We start from the raw sequence: 12,671 nt of genomic DNA on the forward strand, positions 1-12,671 counted from the left end.
CACACTTCATCCCCACTTTTCTTGCTGTCTTTGCTCTGCGAATGCATGAAAAGAAAGAAAAAAAAAGAAAGGACAGAGGAAAAGGAGAGGACTCTGAACAAGAGATGAGGGGGGGAAAGGAAGAGAGACAGATGGGGAGGGGAGGGGAGAGGAGGGGAAGGGAAAGGAGGGGAGGGGAGAGGAGGGGAGGGGAAAGGAGGGGAGGGGAAAGGAGGGGAAAGAGTTGCCTTACCCAAGACCTAATAACCTGGATTTCTCCATCACCTGTCACCAGTTCAGCAAACACTCTACTTCCAAAATAGTCCTTGAATCTATCCTGTCACTACCTTAGTCCAGACCATCAGTCTGTCCCCTCTGAATTAGCGATTTGATTTAATTTTTTATTTTTTTTCTATTTTTATATTACAGAATTACACATTGACAGGGGTTTGAATCCACACCATTCCCACCACCAGAGTTCTGAATCTTCACTCTCCCCACTGCAATCCCCCACAGTTCCCCCTAAAGTTTTACACATAGGCCAACCATCTTCTCTACAATTATCTGTCCACATTTATACACAGTTGCCCTTGCTTTTTCTGATTTTATTTTTTAAAGTTACTTTACAGTTTTTTATTATCTTTATTTATTTATTGGATAGAGACAGCCAGAAACTGAGAGGGAAGAGGGTGGGAGAGGGAGAGAGACAGAGAGACAACTGCAACAATGCTTCACCACTTGCGAAGCTTTCCCCCTGCAGGTGGGGACTGGGGGCTCGAACATATGCACTTAACCAGGTGCATCACCACCCAGGCCCTGGATTAGTGATTTTAATTCCCTACGCAACTTAAGTGGCCTCCAGTCTTACTGCTCCATGTAGGAAGTGTGCACTTTCTAAACAACAAATCTGACATGAGCTGATTGCTTAAAATCCTTCAATGGCACCCGGGTGGCCTTGAAAAACCATGACATCTCAGTATCTTTCATCACCTGATATTTCTATCTGCAAATATCACACCACTCACAACTCCAGTAGTACATCATTTCAGTTCCTGGAAAAAAAAAGCAGTATTTCTCTCTTTCTTCAACCCTTCTGACAGGATTTTATTTCTACTTATTACTAGGTTCTCTTCAGTGGGATATTTTCCATTTATCCTTCACTATCCATTTTCAATACTTCTTTCTTTTATAACACTACTTCTAGCCCCCTATATGTCAGAGCAGACAGCACCTGCAAATGTAGTCTTATCAACTTTACTTTAGTCATGTGTCTCTCCTGCACTGCAAACTGCTGAGAATAGGATCCACGTCTATGCTGTTCCTAACCACAACACCAGCACCTAAGAAACAGTAAAGCATAAAATTAAAAGTATAAACTCTGGAATCAGACTGTATCACCAGCTATGGGAACATGGAACAGTTTTGTTTTTTTAACTCACTATACTTAGGTCCTCTCTCCCTCTCTCTCTCTCTCTCTCTCTCTTTGCTTTGTGGAGATGAAGCCTCCTCCATGCACAATTTCACTTCTCCTGGACCAATTACTACTGTTTTTAACTAAGAGAAAAGGACAAAGAGAGAAGCAGAGAGAGAAATATACCAGAGCACCAGAGCTTCTTCTGATGCCAAGGATCCAATCTGGGAAATGTGCACAGCAAAGCACATGCCCTACCTGCTGAGCTATATCCAGGCCCTTTTTCTGTTTTCTTATCTATGAAATCTAAATAATAACAACATACATGGCTCTTTCTTAGAGGCAGAATGTGAAGTGTGAAGTACTAATCATAGCGCTTTATATAAAGAAACATTAATTTTCATTATTACCTGCTACAATGCTTATCAAAGAAAATATTTCTGAATGAATACACTATTCACAGATTATTAAAAACATTTTATTAATGGTAAGCTCATATTATGTTTTCAAGTAAAGTTTATAACTCGATAAGGAGGCTTCAGTTTTATTTGTGTCCACAGCACTGATGTTTTCCTCAAGCCAATATTTAGCTGAATCATAAAGCAGAGTGTTCAAAGAGAATGACCTGTGCTTCACTTTCAGGAGCAATTTGTTTATGAAGTTGAATCTGTTCCAAACCAGGGCTTTCTAGAGAATTTGGGGCAGTGTTATAAATTGAGGCAGTTACATTATACCTTGCTGACTGATAAAAGCTGTAATATTCAAGTCTGTTTTCCCCTGAGCTTTCTGATGCCTTTAGTTTCTGTTTAAATCGAACAAGTTTGTAGATCAAAAAAATGATTAAGAAGCAAGCTAAAATGAAAAAAGCTAACAAAATGTCAAAGGCCTCATTCAACTTTTCAACTTCTTGTGTGCAAATCAGAGACGGTTTCCCTGACACTGAAGCATCATCAAACGGTAAAGCACTGTTGTTTTCCATGTCCACATTAACAGAAGAAGTAAGCTGAATTTGCACAGGTAACACAGCAGTAGTCTCTAGTGGATTGCCAAAGGCATTGTCTTGAAAAAATCTACTGGCAGGTGAAGTGCGAATTCTTTCCCAGAAAGTAATGTTCTCAGTGTTTTCCAAATGTTTTTCATTTGTGGTTACTTTCTGCCAGGCCATCATTAAAGCAGTGCTCTCGTGATGAATGTGAAGAGATTTTTACAACCCAAGCTCTGGGTACATTTGTTGAAGATGTATCACAATTTGTAAAGTCAGTCTACTTAAGGCAATACTCTGTTGCGCATGGATGGGAGAGTCTGACAATAGATGTTTAAAGTAATGGCTGAAGATGCTAGCCAGTCACGATGGCCCAATACTTTGCAGTTACGCTCCTAGGATTAGACTTTGCGTGAAGATGAGTCAATGAAGACAATGGCTTAAGGACCCTTGGATGTAAGTCTGTAAGATTATTAAGTGACACATTAAGGATCTTCACAGATGCTCCCATATTTTCAAATGTATCATTATCAGTGCTGAGTATTGTTCCTATCTAATCTAAGGTAGTTTAAATTCTTTTACAAGCTAAATGTGTCAGCATTTAAATTTTCTAAATATACAAACTTAAGATCTAATGTTTAAAATCAATAGTTCCACTAAATACATTCCTAGAAACATTTTAAATTATTAAATTTTGTAGGAGACAGTCTAAGTTGGCATGTCCTCTAAATGCAAAGAAGGGTGGCAATGTTTCCATAGCATTATGAAACAAAGGGAGTCTTTTAAGACTTTTGATTAGTTCAATCTGATGGGTATTTTAATTAAATAACTACCTCCTAGACACAAACAATCCAGGTCTCCTAGATGCCTGATGTACTCAAAATTTTATTGTTCCGGGAGTCGGGCTGTAGTGCAGCAGGTTAAGCGCAGGTGGCGCAAAGCACAAGGACCGGCATAAGGATCCCGGTTCGAACCCCGGCTCCCCACCTGCAGGGGAGTCACTTCACAGGCGGTGAAGCAGGTCTGCAGGTGTCTATCTTTCTCTCCTCCTCTCTGTCTTTCCCTCCCCTCTCCATTTCTCTCTGTCCTATCCAACAACTACTACAACAATAAAACAAGGGCAACAAAAGGGAATAAATAAATAAAATATTTAAAAAAAAATTTTATTGTTCCACAAATCAAGCATCTGAAGACTGTCATACAAAGGTAGCATTCCTGAGGACAGTGCAGCAATTCCTTTATAGACTTAAGTATTAAACTGAAACTAAGTCATCAAGCATTTCTCTTGGAACACAAGATACTTGATTAGAATGCAAAGGCTGAAAAGCCCCTTAAATATCCCATGGCCCAAGTATTTTATAGAATTATTATTCAGATATAGAAAATACAGGCTGCGTGGTGGTGCACCTGGTTTAGTGTACACATTATAGTGTGCAAGGAACTGGGTTCAAGCCCCTGGTCCCCATGTACAGGGGGGAAAGCTTTACAAGCGGTGAAGTAGGTCTGCAGGTGTCTAGCTCTCTCCTTCCCTATTTCCCTCTTCCCTCTAAATTACTCACTGTCCGATCAAATAAAATAAAGTTTAAAAAAAAAAGAAAAAGAAAATACAGTTGACATAACTGAACAAAGGCTTTTGGACATACAGACATACATAATAGCAGAATCCCCTAAAATTAATGCTATAATTATGATTCAATTTCTCTAATATATTATTTCCAGTCAGACAGAGAAAGTCTATACTTTCAGGAAAATTCTTAGGAATACTTGAAAGGCTCAAGCTCCAGCAGTTAATTTGTCCCCTAGAACAGAGCTGGCAAACAGATGGGCATTCGAGCATTCCTTAATAATAATGCAAGGGGTGGGGGAGATAGCATAATGGTTATGCAAACAGACTCTCATGCTTGAGACTCCAAAGTCCCAGGTTCAATCCCCCACACCACCATAAGCCAGAGCTTAGCAGTGCTCTGGTGTTTCTCTCTGTCTCTCTCTATCTGCATCTCTCTCAAAAATAAAATAAATAAAATATTTAAAAAAAATAATAATAATAATAATAATAATGCAAGATAGTAAACAATAAGAAAATTATAAGCATGGCAGAAAAAAATGTAATCCACACATTGCTCTGTCCCTGGTTTTCCTGTTTCTTTTAAACTGGCTACAAAGAGAAAGTAAGACTTTAAATCACTGAAACAATCTGAAAGACAAAATAATAATTGAAGTTCAGTAGACTGCAAAAAAAGTTTGCTAAGTTAGTTTAAAATATTATTAAGTAATAAGAAAAGTGACAAATAATAAGGTAGGAATGAGTCTCTAGAAATATATTTAATAACTTAAAATTGAGTATCAGTTAAACATAACTTATAAAAAACTAAAATGCAAATTCACTACAGAACAATTAAAGCATCTCTAAACTACTAGTTTAAACTCATTTTTTTCAATAAATCGAAGTATTTTTCATTTAAACTGAAAATTCACATTTAAATAGTCTTACCAAGAATAGGAAATGCAGCTTATTAACATTCGCCTGATTCAAGTAAAGGTTTTCTTTCTAAATCTGAAGCGACATTTCTAAACTCCAGTTCTCTCTGTGGTACTGTTGACCTCCACCCATCCACCTTTTTTAAAAAATCAGTTTACTCAGGAAACACCACTCTTCACATTGGTTCCTCCACAGTCAGTATGCAAAACAGAAGTTGCCATGGATACAGGAAACTGAGAGACAGGAAGCAATTTTATCTGTGTTTCCAAAGTATTGTTGGAAGGAAATTTCAGGAACTTTTTTTTTTTTTTCAGAATGCAGTTAATTTGAGTTTCCTGATACACACATCAGAATACCTCATAATTGAAAAAAATATATCTTAAAGGAACCACGAAAAATTTAAATGTTCTAAAAACACAAATTCTGCATACATCAACAGCAGATAGCCAGTGAGTGAGGAACAAAAAAAAAAAAATGCATGTTGAAGATGTAACTAAGCAATGTAGCCTCTATGAGAGTTTTAATGCATAAAATATTTAGATTGTTTTGGATACATGCTAGGTAGCAAAACCAAGCAATGGAAAATAATTAACACAAGTGTTGGCATATTACTTTCTATGCTCTACTATTTTTTTATTTTTCTTTTCAAAAAAAAAATTAGGGGTATAAAAATATGAAGGAGACAGGTAGATACCATACGAAAAAGACTATGATTCATGAAGCTTTGAGCTCCAGATTCAATCCCCAGCACCAACAGACTCCATATATATATGGAGTCATTATGTCTATGAGTTGAGCAGTAGAATGATAAAAAGGTGTGTATCAGATTATTGATTTAAAAACTTTGCAAGAAAAGCTGAGGGGTGTGAAGGAAGCCTTGATAATTTAACATAAACATTAATTTGAAACTTTTAGAATATGTGCTGTGTACAATGTATGTTTCAAGGTAAAGATTTAAACAGCTGACTTTAAGTTGCTTATAGTACATATGGCTTAATCATTCATTTCACAAAAAGGTTAACTGTTTATAGATTTTATTGCCTGGCTTTTATTACTATTTCTAACATATCCAACACACTTAAAATGTCAATAATAAAAAATCCAATTCATTATATATATGCATTTAATGATTTCTTAAATATTTTTATTTATTTTTGGATAGAGACAAAGAGAAATTGAGAGGGGAGGAGGGATATAGGGAAAGAGACAAAGAGAAACCTGCAGCTCTGCTTCACCACTTGTGTTTAAGCCCCTGCAGGTGGGAGCAGGGGCTTAAACCTTGGCCCTTATGCATAGTAATGCGTATGCTTAACCAGGTGTGCCACTACCTGGCCCCTCTAATTTTTTATATGGAGACATCTTTATTACACATAACGGTAATTAGTGCCATTGACAGGATGAACTATTTCCGTATTAAATTTTGGCAATATCTACAGCAGCCTCCTTCCGTGACTTAGTAAGTGGAAATATATATTGAATAACAGCTTTTACTTGAGGTAATTTGGAACCCTCACAACTATTACTTGTGATAGGCTGTTGCTATTGCCTTGTTATGGGTGAAGAAATGAGAAAACAATAAGCCCACCCCCCCCCAAATCACCAAATGACAGAGAAACAATACAAACAAAAGAGAAGTAAAGATGGAACAGAAGCAAGGCAAGTCCCTATTGTTAAACATGTTCAATAACATACAACGTGGAATAAGAATGTCTCACAGATTATCTAATTACAATATTCAACTTTAAGACATACAGTGTTCAGGATACACTATTCCAAAATACAGAGCTTGGCATGCTGAGTAGTATTTTGAACTGAAGAACTTTGGGGAAAAGAACTAAAAGCATTAAGGTCACTCTAACCTTCCCCTGTCCCTTCTCTCCTGAAGCAGGTCATAAAGCATGCAACTAGGAAGTACCCTCCTTGTGCCAGGAGGAAAGAAGCATACTTATCCGGAGTCAGGCGGTAGCGCGGCTGGTTAAGCGCAGGTGGCACAAAGTGCAAGGACCAGAATAAGGATTCTGGTTCAAGCCCCCGGCTCCCCACCTGCAGGGGAGTCGCTTCACAAGCGGTGAAGCATGTCTGCAGGTGTCTTTCTCTCCCCCTTTCTGTCTTCCCCCTCCTCTATTTCTCTCTATCCTATCCAACAATAACAACATCAATAATAACTACAACAATAAAACAAGGACAACAAAAGGGAATAAAGAAATAAATATAAAAAAAAATTTTTAAATTAAAAAAAGTCAGAAGCAACCAATAGCACAGCTACATACAAGATACTGGGTACTGTACAGCAAACCCTAACAAAAGGACTTTTCAAAGTTAACCCAATTACCAAATAATGTGATGATAACATTAACTATCGATTGTCTTTCGAACCCTAAGACAGCAGGAACCTCACATCTCCACTATAGAGCCTCTACTTCCCCCAGTCCTGGAACCCTTGGATAGGGCCCACTTTCCCGTATGCCTCTCCCAATCCATTATCAATTAATATTGCATCTGCCGATCACAACCTAACCAACACAACGATTGCCACCTCAACATGCTTCACTTCAGACTGTGTCCAGAGACTTCACGTGTGGAATGACAACCCTTCAGCTTCATTACTCGGGTGAGACCTTTCCTTTCATAGTATACTCTAATTCCACCTCAGTTGGTTCACTTTCTAACAAAGTCCCAAAACCTAGATATACACCAGTTTCTGTGAGAGAGAGCATATGTTCACACGTATCCATAAACTACTGCAAAATATATACCTGAAAGCAGAAGTACACTAGAGTTTGCAGTGAGTATCCCCCTAACATTTCCTCTCCACTATTTCAAGCTTTGGTTCCATAATTGCTCAACAATTTGTTTGGCTTTGTATGTTAACTCTCTTTTCAGTCACCAGGTTCCAGATGCCATCAGGATGCCGGCCAGGATTCCCGGGACTGAAGACCCCACCAATGTGTCCTGGAGCTCAGCTTTCCCAGAGACACACCCTAGTAGGGAAAGAGAGAGGCAGACTGGGAGTATGGACCGACCAGTCAACGCCCATGCTCAGCGGGGAAGCAATTACAGAAGCCAGACCTTCCACCTTCTACAACCCACAATGACCCTGGGTCCATGCTCCCAGAGGGATAGAGAGTGGGAAAGCTATCAGGGGAGGGGGTGGGATATGGAGATTGGGTGGTGGGAATGGTTTTGTTAATTTATCCTTTCTTAAATTTAAAAAAAAAAAAAATTAAAAAAAGAAGCATACTTATCTAGCCAGAACTCAGAAGAACTGAAAAAGCAGACTTTGCTGGGTTTCACCCAGTTGACTACCCTTAGCTCAGAATCTTTTGTCTTAGCTTTATCTTTCTTCTCTGCATTAAACATTACATCAAAACATACAGGTTTAACGATTTCCTTAGCTGTGGGAGGCGCAGATCCCACAACCTGAGCAGAGGCCTGTCACTTCTACATTGAGTCTTGAGAAGGTAGACCCCGAGGCTGACCTGGCCTAAAGGCATGTCCCTCCTTGACTCTGTAGGCAGAGAGGGCACCAAGCTCAAGGGCAAGGGAGCTGCCTCCTTACACAACATACCCTAAAGGTCCCTGCTTCTCGTGCACGCCGATAGGTGACCTCCCTTTATAAGGACATAACTTGAGTCCTTATAGGCTGCTAACTTGCCTTTGAGCCTGAGCTGGATATGAGAAGCAGGTGTAACCTAAGAGCATGAATGAGGTGCACCTGGGGGTAATTACCGTGGCGAGGGTGTCACGCGATTTCCTCACTGGGTCCTACATACTTCCTCTATGTTCCTATTGGATGGTGATCAGTAGATCTAACCCTGTGCATAAACAACAAACGCACTGTCTCTCTGAAGCACTCCCGGAGGTTGGTCCTTTTCTCCGCGCCTCACCCTCAACACAGGTTCCCAGTTCCCGGTGTTGCTGCCACTTCTCTGCTGGCCTGAGGACACCCAACAACACTTAGCTAGTAATTTCCTCACAGAGACTTCTATGTCAGGTAGAGGTCCTATTAAACAAATGTATACACTTTTCTCCTACTGATTTTATCGTTGTAAGGAACTGTAAGAGTCAAGGAAAATTTTCCCTTCCCTATAATTTGGAAAAATTCAGAGAAATAAGCCATCAAAGCCAAAATGAAATTCAAAATGTGAGAAACTGCAAGGTAAATGAGAACACTGCTAAATGCCCTCTGTGTCACAACTATACAAAGAAACCAAAAATATTTATCATAGAAGTAAAATTTTAGGAAGTTGTAGCAAGAATAAGCCAGATAGATCAAAGCCACTTGGCCCTGCAAAAAGCATAGTGAGGTCAAATTAATTACAGTAGATCCTAACCACTGGATTTTCATAAGAAAACAACCCCCCAACTAACCTAGTTATAATAATAATTAGCTACTGCTATTTTAAACTCTTTCTAAGGCTATAAAAAACCCTTCCCATTCTTTTTAAGATCCTTATTTCTCCTAGTCCTGGAACTCTAAGGCTGTCCATATTTCTGGATGTTTCTTCTCTCCGGATCCCTTACCATCCTACTGGCTCTGTTGACCTTAACTAAATCAATGCTATCAATGCTGCCGTGCCACATTATGCTGCTAATAAGCCTGGGATCCTAGTAGAAGGGCCTAAAGAAGACATCACAAATTCTCTGACTGCATAGACTTGCACCTAATAAACTTGGCAACCTAGTAGAAAGGCCCAAAGAAGGTGAGCCCCATAAACCCAAAACCAGTTTGGACACAACAAATGACACTCAATGCTTTACAACTGGGAGAAAGTCTAAGCTCACCAAATAAAGAATTACAAACGTTGGATAAGGGCAAGAGACTAGGGCTTACTTAATGATGGCTTTTTGGTTAATACCAGACCACCCCATCATCTCAATTAGTTCCTAATTAGGAAATCCTTAGCTTCCCACACAGATATAATGGGCCAAAATAATCCTCTCTCCAACATTACTGGTCAGTTCCATCAGGAACATCATCATAAGCCCACTGTCTCATGCGCCACTACTCCAGGAACTTGTCCTCCCTATAAAGTAGCAATGGTAGGGACTATTCTTCTATTTTAAAAACTGAGCTACGTTAAAATGACTACACTAAACAGTCTAAATTATGTTCGGTAGTTCACAGGTCAATATCCAGTAGAAGCAAAGTTCAGTCTTCTGTCCATCCAAAGGACTACTTTCTTAGAGACAACAAATTAGAGAAATCAAAACTTAAAAAGAAAAAAGCAAATACTTGAAGCAGGAATGAAATTCAGAGACCACTCAATCTTACATGCCATGAACACATCATCAATTAGTGGTAAATCACGGTCACTCAAATTTTAGCTTAATCCTTAATTTTCTTTTTAGTTTTTTAAAATTTCATTAGTGATTTAATATTGATTTACAAAACTATATGAGAACGGGGTACAACTCCACACTATTCCTACCACCAGAGTTCAGAATCCCCAATCCCTCCATGGTAAGCTACAGCAGTTCTCCTAAGGCTGCAGATATGAGTTAACTATTATTTCTACAACTATCTGTCTATATTTATACATACTTCTCCATTTCCCCCCCATGGTCCAATCTTCTCTTCCTTCCTTCTTCTTCCTTAATCACACCTACACCCATCACCCCTTCCTTTTTCTCCCCATCCATCCAGGAGTAGAGGCTATGACACAGACAAGTGTGGCAGGGTAGAATTCTAAACACCCAAATATCTTTCACTGTTTGAATTTGATTATTCTTACAATAAAGTACTACTCAGTGAGAAAAAATAAAACAAGCATTCTGATGGCACACACTGCTTGGATGAATTTTAAAAAACATTAAGGTGAATGAGAAAGTCATTCTCAAGGTTATATGCTGTATGATTCCATTTATATGATACTATCCAAAAACAAAATGACAGTGAAGAGAACAATAGATTAGTAGTTGTCAGGGATTTGGGATCAGAGGAGGATGTGATTCCCAACATACAGCATAAGGGAGTTTCCTGAAGTGAGAGAACAATTCTATTTGATATTCGATTTTGATATTGGCGATGTTTGTGCACATTTACAGGTTTAATAATAGCAACTCCACTAGGAGTAAAGCAGTAATTGAAAGTAATAATAGTTACTACTAAAGTTAACATGCCATCATTGGATTATATGTGTACGTAACACTTTCACAGGCATTACATATACAGTCACCAAGGTAATCTGCAGAAACCACAAGAGGGGCTGGCAAAATAGCTCACGTGGATAACGTGCCACTTTGCCAGGTGTCTGACAGAAGATCAAGCCCACTTCCCACTACACCGAAGGAAGCTACAGATGTGGGGTTGTGTGTTTAACACTCTCAATGCTTCCATCACTAAAACAAAAGAAAATCAACACCCTAAGTGTCAAACAAATACTAGGAAGATGCATCTGTCAGCTTTAGCTTTCTTCTCTGAATGTTGTTAACTTTAATATATCTGCAGTCCATGCCCCAATTGTTTACCCACTGCCTTCACCTGAACACAAAGTAGATAGGTGAAAAAGAGGCAAATTGGGGGTCGGGCAGTGGGTTAGCAAAAGGGCGGGGACCAGCGGAAGGATCCTGGTTCAAGTCCCTAGGTCCCCACCTGCTGGGGAGTCGCTTCACAGGTGGTGCAGCAGGTCTGCAAGTGTTTATCTTTCTATTCCCCTCCTCTCTCCATTTCTCTCTGTCCTATCCAACAACAGTGACATCAATAACAACAATAATAATAACCACAATAATGGTAAAACAACCAAGGTAACAAAAGGGAAAAAATGGCCTCCAGGAGCAGTGGATTCATCTGAGCCCTGGCAATAACCCTGGAGGCAAAAAAAAAAAAAAAAAGAAAGAAAGAAAGAAAGAAAGAAAGAAAGAAAAGAAAAAAAAGAAAAAGAGGTAAGTTATTAACTACCTAGCTTAGTGGTTTTCGTTTTTCTTTTTCTATGAGATGCCAGGGGGTAAACTCAGAACCTTGCACATGCACAGTAGTGCTGAGCAGCCTCTCCCGCTCTGTGATATTTTGTATTAGTATTAACTTATTATTGTTTACAATGAGGGTTAGCACTGGGACTCAGTGCCTACACAACAAATCCACCACTTCTGGCAATTATTTTTTCCCCTTTTTTCATTTTTCTTATTGCTAGAGAAATCAAGGTAATGCGTGTGTTGGCATGCTACTTTCCAATGCCTTTCTTGTATATAAGAGTGCCCTGTAATCGTCAAGCACTGTTAAGATATTAGCCTCTTTCAAACATTATCACCCTAGAAAACAGATGTATGATTAGATAAGATGACTTCAGACTGTTTAAAAATGAGACTGCTTTTGAGTAAGAATGAAATGCTAGTAATATCCATCAAGGTGGCTTAAACGTTATGAAAATAATTTAACAGCTCCAACAAGGGAATACAAGTTTATGAATAGTAAATTATTCAGAGAAGAAAAGCCATGAGTCTTATGCACTTCCTTATTTTCAGATAGAGACAGTATATCTTTATAACTTGAGGAACATCTTCCTTTGGGGGGGATTTTTTGCTTTACTTTCTGAGCTTCTATTTCAATTCTACATAGGAATGTCAAAGAGAGAGAAAAAAACAAGACATAGTAATTAACAGTTTGCCTCTTTTTTACCTAACTACTTCAATCTGTGATGATTAACTAGTACAAATTTGCCAGCTTACTCAAACTATGTCTACAGGAAAAAACAGCTTACAATTTTTAAGATTAAAAAATATGCATATGCAAAATAAAAGTTGTATCAGATAGGTTAGTTTGCTTGTTGGGGTGGGGGGACAGTGAACAGTATTCTACCATATGCAGCATAAACGACTGA

At 38.7% G+C, this 12,671-nt stretch overlaps 2 protein-coding genes across 3 annotated transcripts in view; both read right to left on the bottom strand.

Annotated features, from left to right (window-relative positions):
* IPO11 (importin 11) overlaps positions 1 to 12,671 on the bottom strand; it is a 191,280-nt gene that overhangs the window by 39,173 nt on the left and 139,436 nt on the right. The window contains exon 28 of one of the 2 annotated variants that reach the window (XM_060191289.1): positions 2,698 to 2,834. The exons of the other annotated variant lie outside the window; for it this stretch is intronic. Within the exon in view, the coding sequence (XP_060047272.1) occupies positions 2,813 to 2,834 (22 nt within the window). The 3' untranslated portion in view covers positions 2,698 to 2,812. Of the gene's footprint in view, positions 1 to 2,697; positions 2,835 to 12,671 lie in introns of those variants that run through there. 2 annotated transcript variants of the gene reach the window in all.
* LRRC70 (leucine rich repeat containing 70) lies at positions 1,872 to 2,558 on the bottom strand. Its single transcript, XM_060191301.1, has one exon. The coding sequence runs from the start codon at positions 2,556 to 2,558 to the stop codon at positions 1,986 to 1,988; it is 573 nt and encodes a 190-aa protein (XP_060047284.1). The 3' UTR covers positions 1,872 to 1,985.

Source organism: Erinaceus europaeus, chromosome 5, assembly GCF_950295315.1.
Source record: "Erinaceus europaeus chromosome 5, mEriEur2.1, whole genome shotgun sequence".
Lineage (NCBI taxonomy): Eukaryota > Metazoa > Chordata > Mammalia > Eulipotyphla > Erinaceidae > Erinaceus > Erinaceus europaeus.